The sequence below is a fragment of the Gigantopelta aegis genome, chromosome 11, assembly GCF_016097555.1.
Source record: "Gigantopelta aegis isolate Gae_Host chromosome 11, Gae_host_genome, whole genome shotgun sequence".
NCBI classification, from domain to species: Eukaryota; Metazoa; Mollusca; class Gastropoda; order Neomphalida; family Peltospiridae; genus Gigantopelta; species Gigantopelta aegis.
This window is the reverse complement of record NC_054709.1, coordinates 32226759-32254622: the sequence shown is the minus strand read 5'-3', so window position 1 is coordinate 32254622 and position 27864 is coordinate 32226759. Positions and strand designations below refer to the sequence as shown.

The following is a 27864-nucleotide window of genomic DNA, read 5'->3' as shown; positions in this document are numbered from 1 at the left end:
TTAACGACGCACTCAACACATTTGATTTACGGTTATATGGCGTCGGACATATGGTTAAGAACCACACAGATTTTGAGAGGAAACCCGCTGTCACCACTACATGGGCTACTCTTTCCGATTAGCAGCAAGGGATCTTTTATTTGCGCTTCCCACATGTCGTTGAACAAACCAAACCTGGGATACGTAACACACAATGTACTGGGGTGTCATTACCCAAACACACCAATCTATTTTTTTGTACGGTTCACGTGAAATGGATGCCTTGCCCGTCACGGAGGTCTCACCTTATGAATGCAACACGGTCTATTTCCCATTTCGACCTTTGTCCTTCCCTCACCCTAAGGAACGTGTGTAGCTTTCGCAAGAAGAAGAAGAAGAAAAAACAACAACAGTATCCATGTGACCTACTTGCTTACCCCGGGTACACTTATAAAGCCAGCATTCAACGGGTTTGTCAGTAAAGCACAAGAAGATGTTCCAAGCCAGTAAGTTTTCCTCTCTGTACGTGCTACTCTCGGTGTCGCTGTGCGTCTTCGGATCCAGAGGCGGCGTAGCTCAACCGGTCACCCAGACAACGTCGGACACCGTCGTCACCGAGACATTGACGTCGTCGTCGCCGCCGGTGGTGACGCTACACATCCACGACCACCATGGGTTTCGGGTTACGGGAACCAGCAGCGAGAGCGTGGCTCGAGAGGAAGGGAAATACTTTGTGTCGCTTCTGTTTGCCAAGTATGGAGAGGACAAGAAGACCGTTCGCAGACACGAACTCATAAAGATCTTTCATAATTTAGGACTCCGTGGAGACGTAGAGAGTTATGGTGCTGGCGATCTAGAAACAGAGTCTAGAATCGGTGGTGATGGAGTCCATAAACAAGCTTTGAAAGATTATCAAGGAGGGGCCAACGACCATGCATCTGCAGACAAAGATGCAAGTTCGTTTCAGAAAAAGAGGACAGGGAATGCTCGCAATGAAGGTAGCGTTAGTAGATTCCAGCATCTTGAAAATCGGAATTTGGAAAAACCTGAGATCGGTATATCCAAAAACGAATCTGAATCTGAATCTGACACCGGACGTCCGAATCAAGAATTGTCTTCCAAAAGTTCCATTCATATGGGAAGTAAAAATATGTTGGCGCAAGAACACAGTTCTGGTCTGAGTAGATCTCAGGATGTAACACCAAATATTGATCAGTCTGACACCGAGTATCAAAATCAAAACTCGACTCCAAAGCCAACAGGTGGAAGAAGACGAAAAGGTAATAGCGGCCGTCGTATGAAAACAGGACGAAAACAAAAGGGTAAGAAGAAGCATGACGCTAAAGTCCCGAAGAAACGTGTTCAGAGAGATGTTTCTACAGAAGGAACCCACCATTACCACAACAATCATATTCAGGTAACCTTTCTCATTTTATAGGGGCGGACTAACACCTTTGATTTGCTCAACCGTCTACATGACATTGTACATGTCCGTATACAGACCACGCATTCGACATAATCGCGATGATCTAAATTTAGTCAGAAACTGGCACACTACATCAGCCACACTGTTTGTATTGATACGGTTTAAACCGCTAGGCTATATTTGTTTTTGAAACTTCGTAGTCGTTAGGTTTTTAAGTGTTTAAAACATGAACATTTTTTAATGCAGGGTTCATAGAGTTTTGAGAAAATAAAATTCAAGGACTTTTTTAAGTATTTAACTTCATTTGTCAAGGACACAAAAACATGTTTTAAACAAATTTACCTAGTAATAAAAAGTATACTGTCATTGCACATATAATTATACACTGCTTCAAGTGTCAATTGGTTAAGTGCAATTCATTCACCAAGAAAGGGAACCATCGGTTTATCAGTCTGCATACGCAACAGGTTGGACTGGACTTCCTTAGTAACCGAAACGATAAAGTACAGTTTGGAAAATCAGTAGGTCATCACCAGGGCCGTAGCTAGGATTTTTTGTTGGGGGGGGGGGGGGGGGGGGCAACTGAGTAGTTAATAGTCTAAAACTCCTTTTCTTTAAGTTTCTATGCTTTCCGAATCTTTTCGGGGGGTGGGGGGCAACTGGCTGCCCCCCCCCCCCCTTGCCCCCCTGCTAGCTACGGCCCTGATTACAAGCATCTTATACAACAGTAAATACTTTGCTAGATGGAGTTGACGCGTAAATAAACCTACGGAAGCGATTCAATTTGTTTTTACTAAAGCTAGGAAAGGCATGTTTCCTATTTTTTTCAGGAGGGGACAGTAAAATTCAAGGACTTTCCAAAGACTTTTTCACAAAAATACGATTTTCAAGGCCTTGAAAATACATTAACAAAATTCAAGTACTTTCAAGCACTTCAAGCACCTGTGGGAACCCTGTTAATGTTAAAGCGATTGGCATTGTCGCGATGATCTAAATTTAGAGAATGGGTCTGGCATACTACATGAGCCACACTGGTTTTAACACTTAAGTTACGTTAAACGTATTGATAAAGTTGGGAACCTCTCCCTGTATGACAACCCAAATAGCCCAAACAGACGTACCAAGAATAGCGCGCATGAACCATAACTGGATATACTAAAAAAAAATCGATCTGCACACGGAGTCTGCAAGTGACGTCACTCGACCTTTGCGCACGGTGACAGCACGCGCACCACTTCACAAAACGGGGCCCATGAAGTGGCTACACACGACACCCGAGCATTACGTCTGCAAACGGTATTTGATCACGGTCTCTGCACACGACATTTAACCTGGTAACTGCACACGACATTTAACCTGGTAACTGCACACGACGACCGGTGTTTGGACGACTCCCCAGCAAGGGCCGTGTTCAGTGCCACCGATTCCTATTGTTCCTCCCTTGTCATCGATGACGGGGCACGAGTTGAACAGGGAGCTCGATTTCTCAGTCACGTCATGTCATGTATCACGCGATATAGCCAGATGGGCTAAGATTACCATAGAACGAATTTGTTATACATACAAAACAGAGAAAAGTAAAATCCAAATATGTATCATGTCATTTTACTAGAGAGTCTGAACGGATTTTCTTGCATGTGTCCTGCCACGCGATCAGCTATTTGACAGATGTGTCATTTGGTATAATGTGACGGTCAAACTCTGAACGTTTTCCCCGTTATGTCTGACTAAACGCAGACCTGGGGGTAAGGTCATCTAACTGTTGTTATTAGCGTGTGTTGTTACGCAACAGTAATCCGAATTACCACTGAGAACCAGTGAAAACAGTTTGCAAAAGTAAGCTAGCTGAACTTGGCCTGATTTCTTCAGCACCTTTATGTAGCAGAAAATTAATCCCAGATAGCACACCATGGTTGGCCCAACGTTGGCCCAACATCGACTGCCGACGTTGGCACATGGTTAGTTTTTCCGTTGGCTCAATGTTGGTAATTCCACGTTGCGCCAACATTTTCATAACACGTTATATAGTTGGCCCAACGTTGGGCCAATGTAATTATGAATAACAAAAGCACAGTTTTAACATTTATTATCAAACTAAATATCAATCTTGTTCATCATCTTTTTCGGATTCCGACTATGTCTCAGTGGCTGCTGGCCTCGCACGTTGCCTCTCCTCAAGTGCTGCAATGACAAATGCAGAAGATAACGAAATTATTTAAAATTAAAGTATGTACCACTGTATAAAAAGTTTGTTCCTGTGTATTCAGTATACGCAAATATAACATTTCCCTCAAGTTAAAATGAAAGTACTTAAAGTATGTTTTGTTTAACGACACCACTAGAGCACATTGATTTATTAATCATCGGCTAATGAATGTCAAACATTTGGTCATTTTGAAATATAGTCTTAGAGAGGAAACCCACTATATTTATCCATTAGCAGCAAGGGATCTTTTATATGCACCATCCCACAGACAGGATAGCACATAACACAGCCTTTGATATACCAGTCGTGGTGCACTGGCTGGAACGAGAAATAGCCAAATGGGCCCACCGACGGGGATAAATCCCAAACCGACTGTGCATCAAGCGAGCGCTTTACCACTGGACTACATCCTGCCCCATGAAACTACTTACTCATAATTCTAAAAATAAATAACCTAGCTAGTACATGTCTTGCCACATACAGATGTGATATGCAACTATAGACTTTCCCTTATTTTGTTCCAAGTTGATGGACATTACTTGTTGTGTCTTAGTTCTTGATTTGTTTTATCTTATTCAGTGTTACTCATTAAATATGTTTTAAAAGATATAAGGGCTATTTCTTTTTAAAATGGGTGGGGGTAAGCCTGAAGATTTTTCTAAATGTGGGGAGAGATATCTTTATACAGATTCTGCTATGTTCACCATTATTAAAAAATACTGAAATGACTTTTAAAAGGAATAGCCCTAATCAAATTATAAACTGAAAATAGTCAAATATGATGGCAAAAAGTCACTTCCTTTGGCCCCTAATTCGATCCGATGCATATCTTAACCAATTTCTAAGATGCAGTTCCACTCCTGCCTCTTTTATGTTGCTGTTTTTGGCAGCATCTTCAGAAAATAAGAAATGGCAAATATTAAATACATATTTTCAACTTATTAGATATAGAATTATGGCACAAGTTACCCCAATTATAGCTTGAAGAAATTAGAAGTTGAACATTATTGAATTAATGGCTTTTAACTTAAATTATTAGCAAAATTAATAATTGTAAACTTAATTTATACTAACAAATTTCCAACAAACAATAGATATTTCATGTCTGTGTATAGTTTATTATAGGATCTTAAACGAGTGTCCATTTCTTATCAAGTTTATGTCACAAATGATATGATTTTTATTTGCCTTAGTGAGTGACAAATACAAATTATTTCAAGTCTAATATCCTATTTATTACCCAAATAATTATGTTTTAAATTGAGAAATCATTGTATAAGAATGCAGACGGTGATCATTTGTGATGTCAAGTGGGACGTAACACTTTGATACGTACCAAGATATTTTGAACCATAATATTAGGGGTAATAATACCTTTTATCACCTTTCTGAGAATTAATTTCCTGATGCCATTTTTTCTCTCCTGCCAACCCATTTGTACTGACAAGCGAAGGGCAGGGTGAATATGCACTCCATCATTCTTTCAATTACATCCTTTGCTGTTATGCGTCCAAAGAATTCAAATAGGCAACCTATGTGTAATACATCAATACAGCAGCATTAAATATCATCAAATATGTTGCAAGTGGATGTTATATTAAAGGGACATTCCTGAGTTTGCTGCATTGTAAGATGTTTCCGACTAATAAAATATTTCTACGACTAAACTTACATATTAAATATATTTTCTTGTTTAAAATATCAGTGTCTGTATATTCAATGTGTTTCTGGTCGTCTTAATATTTGTTAGAAGCCCAAACTGGATTTTGTCTTCAAATAATTTCGTACGTACGAAAAAACCTTTTTTAGGAAATAAAATGAAATATAACTTAGTACAAATATTAGATGGATCAGAAACACTTTTAATATACATCCACTATTATTTTATTCAGAAAAATATATTTGATATGTAATTACAATCATTAAAAAGTCTCTGTTAGTCGATAACATCTTAAAAATTGCAGCAAACTCAGGAATGTCCCTTTAATTGTTCAGCTTTTAACATGCATATTAAAATCACACATTACAGATTTATACTATTTGTTAGAATATGTCGCAGGCAGGGGTGGGAAAAGCCCTTTTTTCCAGGTCTGGGACTGATTCTCGATCTCTGAGACCGAAATTATTTTTTTAAAACGCGCGTTTGCAGGTACCACTTTTGTCATTCTTGTCGGTCCGAAGCACCTGTCCATTTCTATTTTTGGAACAAATTGCTATCGGTCAAGTGGACCGGCCAGCCCAGACATCGGTATCTCGTGCATAATTTAAAATAATAAATAAATAGTGGTCAATATGGCTGGTGTTTCAGACGTTTGTGATTTTAAAGTCTGCCTAAGTATATCGCCAGTCACTGAAGTCGGACCTACAGTAGTGTCACTCGACTGCCACTAGGCTAGACATTTGTCAAAGTCGCTGAGCCGGTCAAGAGATTACACAGACATTAACGATAGCACCATTCTTGGTTTAGAAAGCCATTAAGGTATTACACTCCAATTAAAACAAAGGACCCAGAATTTGCAAATCAACACCTGTCAACACCTATGTACGGAGCTATGTCGGGTCGAGTGTCCTAGTCTGAAGCAAGAGGCTTTTGTGCAATACAAACTGCTTAAAATAGCATAAAATATAATGAAATAATCTATACATGTATTTAATGTTGACTGTTCAATGTAGTGTATCCAATAATTATAAAGGATTTTAAAATTAACAAAAGGTTTCCACCTTTTTTTAACAAGTGGGAGTAAGCAGAACAGCTACATGTACTGTTATCTCAAGAGCCAGTAGAGGTCAAATTTCATCCAATCAGTGATGACGTTATTACTCTCTTTGTCTAAACATGTGCTAGCTTAGGCTGTCAAACGCTTCAACGGTGCCATCTTTTATTAAAGCCGCACACCCTAGTTCCATCCAGCGAAAATAAATTATAATTTGGTTAATCTACAAACCTGTAACACACTTAGATCACGTTTTTATCAAATGGAGTGAAAAAGCAGGTTTTATATCGATAAATACCATGGGAATCCCCATGTCCCAATTGCTTGAAATAATTTTGAAAGTTTGTATTCTGATGTCACCGGTAGATGTCGCTCGAAGCACAACAATGCCTACGTCACGACAAATTTGACAGACTTGGGGTGCGTTCTTTTCACCTCTCCTGGACATGTTCCAACTGTTCTGTCCTGGTTGTATCCCCTCTCCAGATATCGTACAGGACTTAGCAAAATTATTGGTTTTAAGGGTTTGTAACGTTTTGTATTGAGATACTTACTTGTCTGAACTTTATTGTTACTGAAAATGTTCACGAACTGTGAAGAAAAATCTCACAAATGAACAACAAATCGGATGTTGATTGCGCGAACCGTGCACGAGAAAACAAACCGAACCAAAATGATAACGGTCACGTGGTATACCAACGTCTGTGACATTGAAATGGAAATATCCCGTCTAAAAATAGATTAGACCTTGTCTGCCCAACGGTTTTTTCTCAAACGTGCGTCCGTTTTTCAGAAATACGAAAAATGCATTTTGTGGTATTACAAACACCAGGATTACCAGGATTACCAAAAAACACTTCAGGTGAATGGAAATGTATATTCTAAATAATAAACGGTAAGTAAAGTGCAATTTTATTTGTGAAAAAATGGGTTTAATAGCGAAAAACAACGCCGTAATGGTTAACAACTAGCCGTAACTAGGGTGTGTCCCTTTAATTTTCAGGATACAGTACTGAATACTCGTACTTTTTATACATATATGGGAATTAAAATTCATAACTTTTATTCCTTTTTTATATTATTTATTCTATTATGTAAAATATATACAATTTGTGGGTTTTTTCACTGATCATATGTGATTAATTAAAAAAAAAGTTCATGTTTTCATGTTTATCGTTTCGCGTTCATGATTCAAGATAAAACTATAAAAATATCACTATGATTTTTAAAAAAACTGTTTGGCAAATATCGTTTTTTAAATGTTCTTCTTTTTTTTAAATTACTTTCTCTCTCCCCCCCCCCCCCGGTAAGTGACGACATCAAATGGGACCGACTGACAATTTTATTTGTCCCCACCCCCCTGGTCGCAGGATTTAGAATACATTTTTTGAAAGATTTTTTTTTTTTGTGAACAAATAATATATTACATTATGTCCACACACCTTACTAATAACATTTCAAGCAGACTGCTTGAAATTTTCAATATCACTTTGTAGATGCCATTAATGTTAATATAAATATATAGTTTTTAATTATAACTTGCATTATCCCCAGATCAATGACAATGTCAGGCTTGGGGAGCCCAGAATCACTGTCTACCAATATCTTTTTAACGTCATCAAATATATTAAATTAAACAAATATATAACATAATCATAGCATAATTCATAAAGAAATGTTTAGCTTTTTGAAAAATAAAATACGAAAGGCAAACAGTGAGAGAGAACAGGGAGAGAATGCAAGTAACATTTTGTTCAGATATCGAGTCGTGATTTGCTACACAAGTATCAGAGATCACTACACAATTTTAAAACATTTTTTTATTTTTTATTTTTTTATTTTTTTTAATGATTTTATTGCCCCCAGATCAGTTGACAGTGTCAAGGTTGGGGAGCCTTGAATCATTGCCTTACAAAAATACATGTATATATTCATACCTTCTAGTTACATACATTTGAATTTGTTAAAAACAATACATAAATATGAATACAATAATGGTTTTGATCTGAGGGGGACAGGGGATAGAGAATGGACAGATGAAATGAATGGGGTAAAAAAGAGAAAAGATAAACAGAAACTAAAAAAGAGAGAAAGAAGCATGTATTATTTACTCTTTACTCGTATTGTAGATTAAGATTGGTTTTCTGGTTCTACAGAATTTTTAGTACATGTATATCCAAGCAAGCCCAGATTTTCCTTTAGGTTAATAAGATGTGCAGTTATGAGATTGAAGAAAGTAGTATCAATTAATTCTCCGATTTTGGAATTTAGTTATCAGGATATTTTCAATGGCCTTTTTGTGCAAACTTTGTTTAAGTATTTTCATGTTGTAAATGTAATATTTTATATTGACAGTTATCCAGTTTACTACGTATCTTAGATCACCATCTGTCATTCCAGACATAACTACATTTTTGCTTAATGGGATGCAAAGACCAGTTTTTTCAAAAATCCATTTTTTAACTGCTTCCCAAAGGTTTCTTACTTCAATGCAGTCGTAAAAAAGGTGCTGCAATGTCTCCGGTTCATTATTACAAAACGAGCATTTGTTTGAATCAACAATGTATCATATGAAGAAAAGTATTAGTAGCCAGAATTCTGTGTAACAGTCTGTATTGAAACCACCTTAAAGTTGTATCTTTTAAACAATAGAAAGGTAGAGCATAGTATTTTTCCCACGTACAACAGTCGTATGTCAATCCTTTGTTTGCATATTTTATCTGTGACTTTGGAGTTATGGTTTTTTTGTTCAATGTATTGTACAGATCTTTACATCTTGCATTTGTGTTCAGTAGAATTTTCATTTTGAAAGGTAAATTTGGAATTTTAACAGATGTGAATGTTTTGTCATTAATATTGTTTAATGAACGTAGGAAAGATTTTACAGCATTTACTAATGATGCATAATTTAAAAAATTAGTTTTTATGTCATATTTTCTTCTAAACGTTTCAAATACCAAAATATTCCCTTCATTGTCGAGTATGTCGTTTATGAAAATTATTCCTTTTTTTATATATTCATTATATAGAAACGGTTTGTAACAATTTTAAAACATTAAACAGTAGTTGCTAATAAATTTTCAATAGCCAAGAAATACCACTAATCAAGATTTTGAAAACAAAATGTTCCCTGGAATGATAAAGATCCGAGATCTTAATAACAATATTTTTTAAAATATTTTTTATTGCTTTATTTTGCTTTTGCTTTATTTTTATTTCCCCCCCCCCCCCCAAACAAACTGAGATTTCTTTTTCTATTACTTAAATACAGAATTATTAATTAAATTTATTATAATTACATTTTTGTTTTTTAATAGAGGCCTAATTATTTTGTCTATTTAAAATATTTATAATGGCCTAATTTTTGGTTTTGAATTTCCATACTATAAATATTTAATGTTGATAATTGCTTTCTAGTTTCATTATTTATGATACCTACCGGCCTCGGTGGCGTCGTGGCAGGCCATCGGTCTACAGGCTGGTAGGTACTGGGTTCGGATCCCAGTCGAGGCATGGGATTTTTAATCAAGATACCGACTCCAAACCCTGAGTGAGTGCTCCGCAAGGCTCAATGGGTAGGTGTAAACCACTTGCACCGACCAGTGATCCATAACTGGTTCAACAAAGGCCATGGTTTGTGCTATCCTGCCTGTGGGAAGCGCAAATAAAAGATCCCTTGCTGCCTGTCGTAAAAAGAGTAGCCTATGTGGCGACAGCGGGTTTCCTCTAAAAACAGTGTCAGAATGACCATATGTTTGACGTCCAATAGCCGATGATAAGATAAAAAATCAACGTGATCTAGCGGCGTTGTTAAATAAAACAAACTTTACTTTTTTAATTTATTTATGATACCAAAAATAATGTCCGGTATTTGTTTTTCTAACTTGAGTATTTTGCTAACGTCAGTGCAACGTTGTGCCAACGTCGAGCCGACACCTTGAAGCAGAAGTAAATTCGGCGCATATGCTTCAATGCGGTATTTTGGGTTTTTTACTATTTACACAAAACCTTACATATAAATTCATACATTTTCTGAAGCAGAAAATATTCATATTCATTAAGATTTTATATCGTGTTCCAAATACTTACGTGACTGGTTAAATTCCTGAAATTTATGCTGGAAATATTTTCTGTTCAAACACAAATGATTGACTTCTGAAGGTGAAGGTCAGAGTTTTCATCACGCGGTCACAAGGTGGGGTGAGATCGGCCCGAACGAACCATTTGCCAACGTCGTGGCAACGTTAGGTCCACGACGGCGATAATGCCAACCGTGGCGACGTTGGGCTAACGTAGTTGTGCTATCTGGGATAAGTCAAAAGTTATTGAATCTTGTGACGGTACATGCTCTTAAATTTGTTTTCGCCTGTGGCGATTTTAATTGTGTTAGAGGGCCGTGTGCAGTTTAATTGCACTTAGCTAGCTGGGCAACTTGTTACGTAATACTTCGCGCGATCGGGCATTCCAATATGCACTTAGTCCAGCTGTGGAGGCCATGTGGTGAGTAGTTACGTAATACCTCTGCGAGTGCGGTTTTTACAACCGTGATTTGGCGACGATGGCGTCAGTAAGTCTGACGATCAGAGAGAAATATACCGACGCTAGTAGAGGTGAAATATCAGATGATAGGGGGAGGTACCGCCTTGTACCCCCAGGCCAATTCTGATTTTATAATAAATAGCTAGTTTTTAGAGATATCGAGGAGAACGAAAAGGAAGCTCCCAGGGAACGTAGTCCTTTGGACTTTGGTAAATATCATTTCTGCTCTGTGTATAACCTTGATGTGATTGATGTGACTTTAAATATTTTAATACTGTATTATACCAATATTCTTTAGACAGTGTCTTCGGTCATCTGACGAAGTAAATCGTAGACTTTTTGTTCCAACATTATACGAGTATTTGGTAATATAAAGCTTAGCCAGTCATCCTAGACGACCTAGGTAAACTGTAGGTTATTGTCTTTATTGTGATAGGTACCAGTATTAATTCTGTGTTACAAGATTACTGAAAGAGTAGTTAAGGGTTAATTAAAAATTAACCCGTTAGGAATAGAGCTGTAATTCCTTTATTAATTAAGTTCCCCTGGAAGCGTCCTAAATTATCACACGTTACTGAACGAGTAGTAAGGGTTAATTAAAAATTAACCAGTTAGGAATGGTGTTGTAATTCCTTTATTAATTAACTTCTCCTGGAAGCGTTTCTCAATTATCACACGTGTGGTGTAACGGTGAAGTGATTCGCATATTGTGTAACTAGACACCTAGAGATTAACTAATTAAGTGATCAGTTCTGGGTTGTTATTATTGTTGTTATTAATTACTACTACGGCTGTACATTTGTCAGCGTAGGATAATACAGATTCCAAAGTGTATTGTGTTTTGTTGTGTTTCTAGTGAGCTAAACGTGCTATAATAATATATACTTTATATAAGATCGTATCTCTGATCATACCTAGAGACGAGCCATACTAGGGTTTAACAGCCTGTTACAGAGAGATCTAATAGATATACCGTTAGGAGAGATATTTTGATAATCGTGTTTTATTCAGTTACGGGAATTATAGAATCCCCGTGACAAATCTAATCACAACCAGTGTAGTTAAAGGGACACCCCTAGTTTTTAAACACTAAGGCATATTTTTGGTGACTGAAATCATACATTACTTAGATTTTACTGTGTAGAATGAATGAATGTTTAATGACACCCCAGCATGAAAAATACATTGACTATTGGGTGTCAAACTATGGTAAATGTAAAACATTAAATGATGAACTACATCAATATAAAAATTCAATAATCAAACAAAAACACAGTGCAAAGGACTGTGCAAAAATACAAATATCGCAGATAAATACTGACTTTTATTGAAAACTCCAATTCTATCCAGAAGAAAACAAGGGGATTTGTGCTGTATTGGCCATTCTCAAAGAGAATGAAAGAAAGAAATGTTTTATTTAACGACGCACTCAACACTTTTTATTTACGGTTATATGGCGTCAGACATATGGTTAAGGACCACACAGATACTGAGAGAGGAAACTCGCTGTCGCCACTCCATGGGCTACTCTTTTCGATTAGCAGCAAAGGATCTTTTATATGCACCATCCCACAGACAGGATAGCACATACCATGGCCTTTGATGTACCAGTCGTGGTGCACTGACTGGAACGAGAAATAGCCCAATGGGCCCACCGACGGGGATCGATCCCAGACTGACCGCGCATCGAGCGAGTGCTTTACCACTGGGCTACATCCCGCCCCCACGGTGAGGTTACAGCACGTGCAGGGGATACGATCCTGAAACCCATTGCACTTGAGTTCTCCACCACTGAGCTGCATGTGTTAACCATCATGATTACAGTTACAACCAATCAACCACTAGCATGGTGGGAATTGGGGGGGAGGGGAGTCTGATTTTAAAAATACTCAAGTTTGTGTCAACCATTTTGATACTGTAATTCTGACACAAACAGGGCAACACTACATACCCCACCCTTTGGTACACCAGCCTACACAGAGGATTGTAATTCTGACACAAACGGGGCAACACTACATACCCCACCCTTTGGTAAACCAGCCTACACAGAGGATTGTAATTCTGACACAAACAGGGCAACACTACATACCCCACCCTTTGGTACACCAGCCTACACAGAGGATTGTAATTCTGACACAAACAGGGCAACACTACATACTCACCAGCCTACACAGAGGATTAAAGCTTGTTGCAAATAATTATGGTGAATTTCAGGTGTTCACATTTGGCATTTTCACAGCCAATGATGATACTCTTTGATCACTTCAAGATGAAAACAAAAAGATTACTAACATGCCACTTTTCTCATTTGTTTATTTGCTTTGTTTTCCAGTGCTTGACAGCAAAAGAAATACTACAAGTTTTTGATCTGGATCACAAAGATGAGATAACTCTAAGTGACTTTCTGTACATGTCCCCTGCCATTATCTACCAGCTGGATTTCCAGAACTGTTCACACTCCACCCGTGGTGCACCACGGACCCCGCAAGACATCAACGGTTCCGCAACTACTGCTAAGAGTATCGGCAGTATTCCACCAAAGGGTAAGAGTACTTACTTGCAGATAAACAGGGTTTTTTAGTAAGGGAGGTATAAGATTTTGGTTACAAATCATTAGGTAATTTCTCATTCCAGTCGGCGCACCACAAAACTTACTATGGACTCTGTCCACCACTCTGGTGTTTCAAAATACAACTCTATACTCACTTTCCTTTGAAATGTAAAAGTTTTTTTTTATTATTGACACCACTAGAGCACATATTTGATTATTTAATCATCAGCTATTGGATGTCAAATAATTCTGACACTTAGTCCTCAGAGGAAACCCGCTATATTTTTTGTTAATGCTGCAAAGGATCTTTTATATGCACTTTTCTACAGACACCGGCCTCGGTGGCGTCGTGGTTAGGCCATCGGTCTACAGGCTGGTAGGTACTGGGTTCGGATCCCAGTCGAGGCATGGGATTTTTAATCCAGATACCAACGCCAAACCCTGAGTGAGTGCTCTGCAAGGCTCAGTGGGTAGGTGTAAACCACTTGCACATACCAGTGATCCATAACTGGTTCAACAAAGGCCATGGTTTGTGCTATCCAGCCTGTGGGAAGCGCAAATAAAAGATCCCTTGCTGCCTGTCGTAAAAGAGTAGCCTATGTGGCGACAGCGGGTTTCCTCTAAAAAACCCAGTGTCAGAATGACCATATGTTTGATGTCCAATAGCCGATGATAAGATAAAAAATCAATGTGCTCTAGTGGCGTCGTTAAATAAAACAAACTTTACTTTTCTACAGACAGAAAAGTACAAACCATAGTGTTTGACCAGGTGTGGTATACTGGTTGGAACGAGACTGTTGAATGGATCTTACAAGTTGGTTCGATTGTGAGATGCATGTACCTCAAGCGAGCATTCAACAGACTGAGCTAAATCCCTCCCCTTTTAGTAAGGGAGGTATAAGATCTTGGTATATCAAAGATTGTTGTAAGTGCTGTCCTGTCTGGAATGGTGCATATAAAAGACTTCTTGCTACTAATGGAAAAATTAAGTGGGTTTTCTGTTTGAGACTATATGTCAGAATTACGAAATGTTTGATATCCAATAGTTAAAGTTTTTTTGTTTAACAACACCACTAGAGCACATTGATTTATAAATCTTTGGCTATTGGATGTTAAACATTTGGTAATTTTTACATCTAGTCTTAGAGAGGAAACCTGCTACATTTTTCCATTGGTAGCAAGGGATCTTTTATATGCACCATCCCACTGACAGGATAGCACATACCACGGCCTTTGATATACCAGCTGTAGTGCACTGGCTGGAATGAGAAATAGCCCAATGGGCCCACTGACGGGGATCGATCCCTAACTTACCGCGCGTCAAGAGAGCACTTTACCACTGGGCTACGTCCTGCCTGATATCCAATAACTGATGATTAATAAATGAACGATCTAGGGGTATCGGTGAACAAAATAACCTTTAACTTTGACGGAAGATGGGTATTGGTGATCCTGATGATTAATAAATGAACGATCTAGGGGTATCGGTGAACAAAATAACCTTTAACTTTGACGGAAGATGGGTATTGGTGATCCTGATGATTAATAAATGAACGATCTAGTGGTATCGGTGAACAAAATAAACTTTAACTTTGACGGAAGATGGGTATTGGTGATCCTGATGATTAATAAATAAACGATCTAGTGGTATCGGTGAACAAAATAAACTTTAACTTTGACGGAAGATGGGTATTGGTGATCCTGATGATTAATAAATGAATGATCTAGTGGTATCGGTAAACAAAATAAACTTTAACTTTGACGGAAGATGGGTATTGGTGATCCTGATGATTAATAAATGAACGATCTAGTGACATCGGTGAACAAAATAAACTTTAACTTTGACGGAAGATGGGTATTGGTGATCCTGATGATTAATAAATGAATGATCTAGTGGTATCGGTAAACAAAATAAACTTTAACTTTGACGGAAGATGGGTATTGGTGATCCTGTAAATTTTATTGGAATATGTAAAATACAAATGTTTCATTCCAACACTATCTCATGGTCCATTTATTTTAAACAAGGACCCTCCCCCTCAGTGTGAACATTGTCAGTGTACACTGACTGTGTGCCACATTTTGGTGGAGTATGATCATCTCAAGCTGATGAGAAATGATATGTTTGGCAACAGAAATGTTTTGGAATCTTTTAAATTCCATCCAGAATTAATTGTAAAGTTTTAAAACACTTTGACTTCTATACAAAGTTTTAAAATGTACTTACTTTGATTTTATGTATTATATTATACATTTCACCTACAGCTCCTTACACTATGGTTTTACATAAATATATATAAATAATATTTTCATATACTTACCATTTGTGACACCCAATAGCCGATGTGTATTTTTGTGCTGAGGTGTCGTTAAACATTCATTCATTCATTCATTCATTCCTTGACATGGTGAGGTAGCTTGCTTGTCTCAGTGACTCGGAGAGCTATGCCAGCTGGAGCATCAGCTCCTGGTAGGGTAACCCAAGCTGGACTGGTCAAAGGGTAGAGACTAGACTAATAATAGTAATATGGACCGGACAGAGGACGTGAGTCAAGAAAGACAACTGTCTAGGAGAACCAAATGCCAAAATCAAAACTGGGCTGGAGAGGCTCAGAATCTCAGTAAGGAAACTCTCCTAGGAGAAGGAAAACTCCAAACTCAAACCAAGTCCACTGAAGTCAGAGTACAGTAGCTATGCATCAGCATTAGTGTGGAAACTGAAAGAAAATGTCTGTACATGCACCAAGCTCTGTGGTCATCATCATCATCATCATCATCATCATCATCATCATCATTCCAACAAACTTACAATGGACTCTGTACACCACTCTGGTGTTTCAAAATACAACTCTATACTCACTTGCCGATGAAATGTTAAAGTTTGTTTTGTTTAACGACACCACTAGAGCACATTGATTAATGAATCATCGGCTACTGGATCATTGTCAAACGTTTGGTACTTCTGACTCGTAGTCATCAGAGGAAACCTGCTACATTTTTCCATTAGCAGCAAGGGATCTTTTATATACACTTTCCCACAGGCAGAAAAGACATACCACGGCCTTTGACCAATTGTGGTGCACTGGTTGGAACGAGAAAAACGGTTATTAGCCCGAGTACTCTGACTGTAAGAGAGCTAGATGGACATTTGGACGGTTATTAGCCCGAGTACTCTGACTGTAAGAGAGCTAGACGGACATTTGGACGGTTATTAGCCCTAGTACTCTGACTGTAAGAGAGCTAGACGGAAATTTGGACGGTTATTAGCCCGAGTACTCTGACTGTAAGAGAGCTAGACGGACATTTGGACGGTTATTAGCCCGAGTACTCTGACTATAAGAGAGCTAGACGGACATTTGGACGGTTATTAGCCCTGTTACAAATGTGCGTCGAGCTCTCTTACTGTCACAGTACTTGGACTACCCTTGCATATGAACTACCACAGTTCACCATCCCCCAAACTAATCTTCCCTTCATTAACATAACATTTTCTGGTTTCTTCTTTCAGTATGGGGTTACAGCTTCATTGCCGTTTTGGTCATCAGTCTGGTTGGGTTGCTAGGCGTGGCTATCATCCCGGTGATGCAAAAAGTCTTCTACAACCATCTTCTGCAGTTTCTCGTGGCGCTGGCGGTCGGAGCACTCACTGGCGACGCTCTTTTGCATCTGCTACCTCATGTAAGTGTCAGGACAAATACACACCTCGGAGAAAATTGGCATTACCCATTAATAGGTGGCACAAAATGAAACATGTAACCCATTATGTCCATGTAAATGTCATACTAAATGAAGGAAGGAAATGTTTTATTTAACGACACACTCAACACATTTTATTTACTGTTATATGGCGTCGGACATATGGTTACGGACCACACAGATATTGAGGGAGGAAACTTCATGGACTACTATTTTCTTTATATGTACAGGATAGTACATACCACGGCCTTTGTTACACCAGTTGTGGAAGCACTGGCTGGAATGAGAAATAGCCCAATCGGCCCACTGATGCAGTGTTCGAGATGAAAATATTTGGGCAGTATCCCAGTTGGATACTAACATTTCAAAATCTGGTATCCCACCTGAGAATTTAGTATCCCACTTAAATGAAATTCATAAATAACATCGTAACAAACTTGGATAACACTGTTCTCATTCCCAGTCTATTTCTATGTGGCAATCGAAATTGCAGAATTCGTGAAATTTGCAATCAAACAAAATCGGCAAAAAGATTTTCTCCATCTATTTTTGAGTAATACTGACATAAATTAATATTTAGCAGTAATCCATAAGTGTTTCTGACATTACTAATGATAAACCTACCTGTATTAATTTTCTGCAGATGTCGAATCAATAAAATTTGTAGGGAGGAAACATCCAACAAAAACAATAGCGTCTTAGTGGTTCTAAGTCTATTGCTACACCGCTATTGCTCCAGTGTAGCATTAGACTGAGTACGAGTTGGGGGGAGATATTGTTAAGGCATAGCATTAGACTGGATACGAGCTCGAAAATACTGTTGCTTAACTTCACCAATAAATGACAACTTTCATTGTTTCAGCGAAAAATAAAAACGCAGGATTAAAAAAACCAACAACATTATATGGTATCCCGGTGGGATACTGGGTTCTTGAAGTCTGGTATCCAAAATTAAATTCTGGTATCCCCGGGATATATCGGGATACGGTTAATCTCGAACACTGCCGATGGGAATCGATCCTAGATCGACTATGCATCAGGCGAGCGCTGTACCACTGAAAGAAAGAAATGTTTTATTTAACGACGCACTCAAAACATTTTATTTACGGTTATATGGCGTCAGACATATGGTTAAGGACCACACAGATTTTGAGAGGAAACCCGCTGTCGCCACTACATGGCCTACTCTTCCGATTAGCAGCAAGGGATCTTTTATTTGCGCTTCCCACAGGCAGGATAGCACAAACCATGGCTTTTGTTGAACCAGTTATGGATCACTGGTCGGTGCAAGTGGTTTACACCTACCCATTGAGCCTTGCGGAGCATTCACTCAGGGTTTGGAGTTGGTATCTGGATTAAAAATCCCATGCCTCGACTGGGAATCGAACCCAGTACCTACCAGCCTGTAGACCGGTGGCCTGCCACAACGCCACCGAGGCCGGTCTGTACCAGTGAGCTGCATCCCGTCCCCTTCATAATAAATGATGTCCTAAATTTAAAATCACAGACCCTAATTTCAACCCGTGAAAATGGACTCTAAGTTTGGCTAATGTACAAACCTGTAACACATCTGGATATGGTTACAAGAGCGTGAAACAAGAGTGTGTGAAGTTAAAATGGGGAAACATGCTTAAAAGTAATGGACAAGAGCTCGTCTCCACAACTGTTACTTCTCAGATGTATGTCCATTTTTAGAATGATGACAAATCCATTTTGTGGTACATGTATTACAAACACCAGGGGCCTAATTCACTAAATTCTCGCAACTTTGCGATCTCGCAATGCAGTGCTAAAAGACTTACAAAGAGGATGCTTCGTTGTCTAGCAGAGCCCAAGAGACCTTTGTGAATTAGGCCCCTGGATGACTAGAAACACTTTGACCATCGGACTACAGGCTGGTAGGTACAGAGTTCGCAGCCCGGTACCAAGCTGCTCCAACCCAGAGCGAGTTCTTAAGGGCTCAATGGGTAGGTGTAAGGCCACTACACCCTCTTCTCTCTCACTAACCAACTAACAACTAACCCACTGTCCTGGACAGACAGCCCAGATAGCTGAGGTGTGTGCCCAGGACAGCATGCTTGAACCTTAATTGGATATAAGCACGAAAATAAGTTGAAATGAAATGAAATGAACGAAACACTTTGGAGATGAAGATTGTTTTTAAAGAGTAAGGAGTAGATCATGTCTGGTTTTAATTATCAAAAAAAGTGATAAGTACTTGAGATGGATCGAGGTGTGTTGTGTACCACAACTAGGCCATTCTCACCTACTTTTGATGGGCATTTCATGTTTCTCACCAGTATTCTTGTTTCTGTTTCAGGCCCTGGCAAGTGACAAATCTCACCACAACCTCACAAACATCTGGAAAGGGTTGTGTGCCCTGTTGGGAGTCTTCTTCTTCTTCCTCATGGAGCGCGTTCTCCATATCGTCACAGACATGAAACGCAGGAAAAAATCAAAGGTATATTCTGACTGAAACATTTTGCATATCTAACGAAAATGCCAAAATAGGGAAAGGTTTTAAAGTTTTGTTTTGATCAACGATATCACAAGAGCACATTGATTTATTAATCATCGGTTATTGGATGTCAAACATTTGGTAATTTTGAAACCCGCTACATTTTTCCATTAGTAGCAAGGGATCTTTTATATGCACTATCACTCAGACAGGATGGCACATACCATGGCCTTTGATATACCAGTCATGGTGCACTGGCTGGAACGAGAAATAGGACAATGGGCCCACCGATGGGGATCGATCCCAAACCGACCACGCATCAAGTAAGCGCTTTACATTGGGCTACATCCTGCCCCAAAAAAGGAAAGTTGAACACTTTATAGGTTTCATCACAATTTATACACAATATTTCAGTGCTTTATCATAGCGGCCATTGGGGCTTTGCAATTCTCTGCAAAATCTATCTTTACTACGGTAAAACTGTTTCTCTTTTTAGACTTGAACTAGCTGTTTTAAATTGCTACGGTGTCATTAAACCAATATTCCGTTCCTTGTCTTAGTTTCGTACATCCTGGTGTGTCATTAAACCAATCATCCCTTTAATAATATTTTGCATGATTTTATTCCAGTATGGACTCAAAGTTGATCATCTGCCAGTGGAAGAAGTGATCATGATTGGAGATCCAGACAAACGTAAGTTATTCATCCATACAAGTTTGTGAGTTGTTAATCCAGACAAATTTGTGAGTTGTACATCCAGACAAGTTTGTGAATTTTTCATCCAGACAAACATAAATTGTTTATTCAGACAAACGTAAGTTGTTCATGCAGACAAGTTTGTGAGTTGTTCATGCAGAAAAGTTTGTGAGTTGTTCATCCAGACAAGTTTGTGAAAAAAAAGTTTGTGAGTTGTTCATCCAGACAAGTTTGTGATTTTTTTCATCCAGTTAAACGTAAGTTGGTCATTCAGACAAGTTTGTGAGCTGTTCATCCAGACACGTTTGTGAGCTGTTCATCCAGACACGTTTGTGAGTTGTTCATGCAGACAAGTTTGTGAGTTGTTCATGCAGACAAGTTTGTGAGTTGTTCATCCAGTCAAACATAAGTTGTTTATCCAGACAAGTTTGTTAGCTGTTCATCCAGACAAGTTTGTGACCTGTTTATCCAGACAAGTTTGTGAGTTGTTCATCCAGACAAGTTTGTGAATTTTTCATCCAGACAAACATAAATTGTTTATTCAGACAAACGTAAGTTGTTCATGCAGACAAGTTTGTGAGTTGTTCATCCAGAAAAGTTTGTGAGCTGTTCATCCAGACAAGTTTGTGAGCTGTTCATCCAGAAAAGTTTGTGAGCTGTTCATCCAGACAAGTTTGTGAGTTGTACATCCAGACAAGTTAGTGAGCTGTTCATCCAGACAAGTTTGTGAACTGTTCATCCAGACAAGGTTGTGAGTTGTTCATCCAGACAAGGTTGTGAGTTGTACATCCAGACAAGGTTGTGAGTTGTTCATCCAGACAAGTTTGTGAGTTGTACATCCAGACAAGGTTGTGAGTTGTTCATCCAGACAAGGTTGTGAGTTGTACATCCAGACAAGGTTGTGAGTTGTTCATCCAGACAAGGTTCTGAGTTGTTCATCCAGACAAGGTTGTGAGTTGTACATACAGACAAGGTTGTGAGTTGTTCATCCTGACAAGTTTGTTAGTTGTACATCCAGACAAGTTTGTGAGTTGTTCATCCAGACAAGTTTGTGAGTTGTTCATCCAGATAAGTTTGTGAGTTGTTCATCCAGACAAGTTTGTGAGTTGTTCATCCAGACAAGGGTGTGAGTTGTACATCCAGACAAGGTTGTGAGTTGTTCATCGAGACAAGGTTCTGAGTTGTTCATCCAGACAAGGTTGTGAGTTGTACATCCAGACAAGGTTGTGAGTTGTTCATCCTGACAAGTTTGTTAGTTGTACATCCAGACAACTTTGTGAGTTGTTCATCCAGACAAGTGTGTGAGTTGTTCATCCAGACAAGGGTGTGAGTTGTTCATCCAGACAAGGGTGTGAGTTGTTCATCCAGACAAGGGGGTGAGTTGTACATCCAGACAAGGGAGTGAGTTGTACATCCAGACAAGGGGGTGAGTTGTTCATCCTGACAAGTTTGTTAGTTGTACATCCAGACAAGTTTGTGAGTTGTTCATCCAGACAAGTTTGTGAGTTGTTCATCCAGACAAGTTTGTGACTTGTTCATCCAGACAAGGGTGTGAGTTGTTCATCCAGACAAGTTTGTGAGTTGTTCATCCAGACAAGGGTGTGGGACGTAGCCCACTTGATGCACGGTCGGTTTGAGTGGGCCCATTGGGCTATTTCTTGCTCCAGCCAGTGCATCACGACTGGTACATCAAAGGCCATGGTATGTGCTATCCTGTCTATGGGATGGTGCATATAAAAGATCCCTTGCTGCTAATTGAAAAGAGTAGCCCTTGAAGTGGCGACAGTGGGTCACAAGTTCTAACCACCTCGGTGAATCCATTCAACTGATTGTGTTTTTTTCTTGTTCCAACCAGTGCACCACAACTGGTCAAAGGCCGTGGTGTGTGCTTTCCTGTCTGTGGGAAAGTGCATATAAAAGATCCCTTGGTGCATCAGAGAAATATAGCGGGTTTCCTCTCATGATTACGAGTCAGAATTACCAAATGTTTGACATCCAATAGCCGATGATTAATTAATCAGCGGTCTCTAGTGGTGTCGTTAAAAAAAAGAAAAAAAAGAGAGAAAAGTAACTAAATGTTAGACGTGCTTTTCTTTCCATTTCTTTCTTTGGCTTACCGGTGCTCCACACGGTAAATGTCTCTATACATTATACCTTCCAGCCTTTAAGAGTTCTGAGGACGAACACCACCAGAGTGTTTCCAACGGAACGGAAAGAAATAAAATGATGCCTCAAAGTCAAGATCATGGTCACGGTCACCATGGACACAGCCATGGTGATGGCGAGATTCCCGATTCAATCGCTGCTATTGCGTGGATGGTCATTCTGGGTGACGGGATTCACAACTTCAGCGACGGCCTCGCAATCGGAGCAGCGTTTGCCAACAGCATCACCGGTGGCTTCAGTACATCCATTGCCGTCTTCTGTCACGAGCTGCCGCATGAAATTGGTAAGTTTCAGAACTTGTAGCTTTAGTGTGTACTCTCTCTAAACATGGTGTGGGAAAAACAATCTAACATAGTCCACAGAAAAACAAAAAGTGCCGTGGAGAATGAGAAAATCTGTGGACAATTACAGGGGTTGTATCTGGTGTTCATCCATCCATTTGTCTATCCATCAGTCCATCCATTCATTTATACATTCATCCATCCACCCACAATTCCATCCATCCATCCATTCATCTGTCCACCAAATCATCCACCAAATAGTCCATCCATCCACCAAATGATCCATCCATCCACCAAATGGTCCATCCATCCACCAAATCGTCCATTCATTTACCAAATCATGCACTCATCCATTAAATCATCCAACCATCTATTCAAAACTCCACCCTACCTCACAATCAATGCCAGTTTATTTATTCTTGACTTAAAGAATATGGTTTTATTTTTTCAAATTCATCTGTCGCTCCATCCATCCCTCCCTTCATCCACCCACATAACCATTCGTCCATCTGTTCATCCATCCGTCCGTGCATCCATCCATCCATCCATCCTCCAACCCATATATTCGTCGATTCAAAATTCCAACCTAACTTCCACCCATCCCAATTTATTTATTCTTTGCTTTAAAAGTATGATTTTATTTTTGTAAAATTCATGTCCCTCCATCCACCCATATACCCATCCCTCCCTCCTTCCATCTGTCTGTCCACCTGTTAGTATGTCCCATCTGTCCACCACCCACCCACTCTCAATGTATTTAATTTTTTTTTTAAAGAATTTGTTTTGTTTTTTCCCTCAGGAGATTTTGCGATGTTGTTGCGCACCGGCATGTCAGTGAAACAAGCCATCGTCTACAACGTCGTGTCTTCTGTACTTTGTTTCATCGGCATGGCGATTGGTGTTGCCCTTGGAAACATTAGTGATGCCTCGGTTTGGATTTTTGCTTGTGTGGCTGGATTATTCATCTACATAGCTCTAGTAGACATGGTGAGTATCATGGTTATAGCTCTAGTAGACATGGTGAGTATCATGGTTATAGCTCTAGTAGACATGGTGAGTATCATGGTTATAGCTCTAGTAGACATGGTGAGTATGATGGTTATAGCTCTAGTAGACATGGTGAGTATCATGGTTATAGCTCTAGTAGACATGGTGAGTATCATGGTTATAGCTCTAGTAGACATGGTGAGTATCATGGTTATAGCTCTAGTAGACATGGTGAGTATCATGGTTTAAAAAGACGAGCAATTTGGAGAGGGGGCATGGCCCCTTTGCCCCACCTTTGGCTAGTGTAAATATACTCTTCAAAAAAAGTAGGGGAACTCCAATAAGAATTTACAATTGCCAAAATTGTAAGGTATATTAGCTGTGGGGAATGGTTATATGATAATAGTGAATTAACTGGGCAAACATTACAACCGGTAGTTCAGTATTACAGTAGGTTTTATAACCACCAAAGATCTTGAAGGACGATTGGGGTCAGAAGTGAAATTTGAAAGTTGAAGGGTTTTTTTATCAGTAAATCAATCGCAAAACAAAAAACTAAAAACAAAACAATAACAACTGTATGATCAACAGAATGAAAAAGATTGACAGAAATAATGTTCCACTGTGATTAATGGATCTTCCTGGAAATTGTCAAAATTGTGAATGACACCCCACATACATGTAAGGGGCAACTGTGTGATGCATGTGCAAACTATGGAATGTGTTTCGGTGCGTTGATAAACGAATGAATGAATGGATGTTTAACGACACCCCAGCACGAACAAAAAATACATCGGCTATTGGGTGTCAAACTATGGTAATGCAAACAAATAAAGTGATGATCAACATCAATATAAAAATTCAAGATTTAAATAAAAACACCGTGTAAAGAACTGTACAAAAATACAAATATCACAGATAGATACTGACTTTTATTCAAAATTTTAATTGTATCTCGAAGAAAACAAGGGGATTTGTGATGTATTGGCCATTCTCAAAGAGAATGTTACACCCTTGCACCATGGTGAGGTTACAGCACGCGCAGGGGCGTTGATAAACAGACCTGAACGTTCTTTACTAGGATGTCTGTGGTCAAAACGTATGTTCGGTCTTGTAGTTAATATTAACATTAATATTTCAGGTTCCTCTACTTTTTTTGAAGAGTATATAATTAATTTTGTTTTGGTTTCAGTGGAGACGATGTATAATGGTAGCCATCTTAGTTTACTTTACAGAACTAACCATAGCGTGCAATAATCAATTCAACTGATTGGTTTTTTTTTTCTTTTTCTAACCAGTGCACCACAACTGGTGAATTGCAAAGGCTTTCCTGTCTTTGGGAAAGTGCATATAAAAGATGCCTTGCTGCATTTGAAAAATTTAGCAGATTTCCTCTGATCACTACGAGTCAAAATTACCAAATGTTTTACTTCCAATAACCAATGATTAATTAATCAATGTGCTCTTTGGTGTTGTTAAACAAAACAAACTTAACAGATGATTAATAAATCAATGTGCTCTAGTGGTGTCGTTAAACAAAATAAACTTTTTAACAGATGATTAATAAATCAATGTGCTCTAGTGGTGTCGTTAAACAAACCAAACTTTTTAACATGATTAATAAAGCAATGTGCTCTAGTGGTGTCGTTAAACAAACCAAACTTTTTAACATGATTAATAAATCAATGTGCTCTAGTGGTGTCGTTAAACAAAACAAACTTTTAGCTGATGACTAATAAATCAATGTGCTCTAGTGGTGTCGTTAAACAAAACAAACTTTTAACAGATGATTAATAAATCAGTGTGCTCTAGTGGTGTCGTTAAACAAACCAAACTTTTTAACAGATGATTAATAAATCAGTGTGCTCTAGTGGTGTCGTTAAATAAAACAAACTTTTTAACAGATGATTAATAAATCAGTGTGCTCTAGTGGTGTCGTTAAACAAAACAAACTTTTTAACAGATGATTAATAAATCAATGTGCTCTAGTGGTGTCGTTAAACAAACCAAACTTTTAACAGATGATTAATAAATCAGTGTGTTCTAGTGGTGTCGTTAAACAAACCAAACTTTTTGCTGATGACTAATAAATCAGTGTGCTCTAGTGGTGTCGTTAAACAAACCAAACTTTTAACAGATGATTAATAAATCAGTGTGCTCTAGTGGTGTCATTAAACAAACCAAACTTTTTGCTGATGACTAATAAATCAGTGTGCTCTAGTGGTGTCGTGGAACAAACCAAACTTTTAACAGATGATTAATAAATCAGTGTGCTCTAGTGGTGTCGTTAAACAAACCAAACTTTTTAACATGATTAATAAATCAATGTGCTCTAGTGGTGTCATTAAACAAACCAAACTTTTTAACAGATGACCAATAAATCAATGTGCTCTAGTGGTGTCATTAAACAAACCAAACTTAACAGATGATTAATAAATCATTGTGCTCTAGTGGTGTCGTTAAACAAAACAAACTTAACAGATGACTAATAAATCAATGTGCTCTAGTGGTGTCGTTAAACAAACCAAACTTTTAACAGATGATTAATAAATCAGTGTGCTCTAGTGGTGTCATTAAACAAACCAAACTTAACAGATGATTAATAAATCAATGTGCTCTAGTGGTGTCGTTAATCAAAGCAAACTTAACAGATGATTAATAAATCAATGTGCTCTAGTGGTGTCGTTAATCAAAGCAAACTTAACAGATGATTAATAAATCAATGTGCTCTAGTGGTGTCGTTAAACAAAACAAACTTAACAGATGATTAATAAATCAATGTGCTCTAGTGGTGTTGTTAAACAAAACAAACTGTAACCGTTTCTTGATGAAGTATAAATGTGTTTTCAGCTCCCGGAGATGACGCACGTTCCGTCGGCAGGCAACCCGTTCTGTCCTCTGTTTCTGCAGTTTTGTGGGATGATCACGGGCTCCGGAATCATGCTGGTGATAGCCGTCTTCGAGGGGGACCTTGTCAACGCTCTCAACTAACTAGACCTTGATCATCAAATAGCAAATAGCTGTGATTACACAAACCGCTGCCGGGTGATGTCTCAAACCACAGGACCATTCGATTAAAGGGACATTCCTGAGTTTGCTGCATTGTAAGATGTTTCCGACTAATAAAATATTTCTATGATTAAACTTACATATTAAATATATTTTCTTGTTTAAAATATCGGTGTCTATATATTCAATGTGTTTTTGGTCGTCTTAATATTTGTAAGAAGCCCAAAATGGATTTTGTCTTCCATGTACGATCCGTCGCCATATAACCGTAATTAAAATGTGTTGAGTGTGTCGTTAAATAAAACATTTTCTTCCTTCTATGTACCAAAAAAAATTATTTTAGGAAATAAAATGAAATTTAACCTAGTACAAATATTAGAACGATCAGAAACAAATTTAATATACAGCCACTAATATTTTGTGCAGAAAAATATATTTGATACGTAATTACAATCATTAAAAAGTCTCTGTTAGTCGATAACAACTTAAACATTGCAGCAAACTCAGGAATGTCCCTTTAATAGTTTTTATAGTCCCGTTAAACATTCATGTGTTCATTTTATAGTCGGTCCCACCGGCTACACTTTTTTTTCATGCTATGGAATTTACTACAAGTTATTTATTTCTGAACAGATTGTTTTCTAAATTGCACACTTATTTTTCTTCTTACGTCAGACTACACTGAAATTATTTACACAAAACATTTTATAGATGTTTTTTTCCCTAACACGAATCTCATCAGATGCCTTCGAAGAGCATGCACATCTCTTGTCATGTTAATAATATTTTGAAGCACAAAATACTGGTATAGCAACCCAGTCTCCTTTGTGTTAAATGGGCGGGATGTAGCCCAGTGGTACAGCGCTCGCTCAATACGCGGTCAGTCTGGGATCGATCCCCATCTATGGGCCCATTGGGCTATTTCTCGTTCCAGCCAGTGCACCATGACTGATATGTCAAAGGCCCTGATATGTACTACCCTGTCTCTGGGATTGTGCATATAAAAGATCCCTTGCTGCTAATCGAAAATAGCCTATGAAGTGGCGACAGTGGGTTTCCTCTCTCATTATCTGTGTGGTCCTTAACCATATGCGTAGTTAAATAAAACATTTCTTCCTTTTCTCCTTCGTGTTAAATTGAAGAATAATACATTTTA

The 27864-nt window shown here is 38.5% G+C and overlaps 1 protein-coding gene and 1 long non-coding RNA gene across 2 annotated transcripts; one reads left to right on the top strand and one right to left on the bottom strand.

The window, feature by feature from the left end:
* Positions 1-179: 179 nt before the first annotated feature.
* LOC121385694 (zinc transporter ZIP10-like) lies at positions 180-26868 on the top strand. The gene is made up of 8 exons (XM_041516467.1): positions 180-1396; positions 13197-13407; positions 16924-17093; positions 19432-19572; positions 20199-20262; positions 22427-22714; positions 23512-23699; positions 26550-26868. The coding sequence occupies exons 1-8, from the start codon at positions 473-475 to the stop codon at positions 26688-26690; spliced, it is 2127 nt and encodes a 708-aa protein (XP_041372401.1). The 5' UTR covers positions 180-472; the 3' UTR covers positions 26691-26868.
* LOC121385695 lies at positions 3475-5219 on the bottom strand. The gene is made up of 3 exons (XR_005959569.1): positions 4986-5219; positions 4408-4504; positions 3475-3586 (listed from the first exon to the last, which is right to left on the bottom strand). It is a non-coding gene; the product is annotated as an uncharacterized LOC121385695 (long non-coding RNA).
* Positions 26869-27864: the final 996 nt, after the last annotated feature.

Coding starts and splice junctions, on each gene's coding strand:
- LOC121385694 (XM_041516467.1), top strand. CDS start 473: ATGTTCCAAGCCAGTAAGTTTTCCTCTCTGTACGTGCTACTCTCGGTG. Junction 1,397..13,196: donor ACCACAACAATCATATTCAG/GTAACCTTTCTC, acceptor TTTGTTTTCCAG/TGCTTGACAGCAAAAGAAAT. Junction 20,263..22,426: donor GATTGGAGATCCAGACAAAC/GTAAGTTATTCA, acceptor TATACCTTCCAG/CCTTTAAGAGTTCTGAGGAC.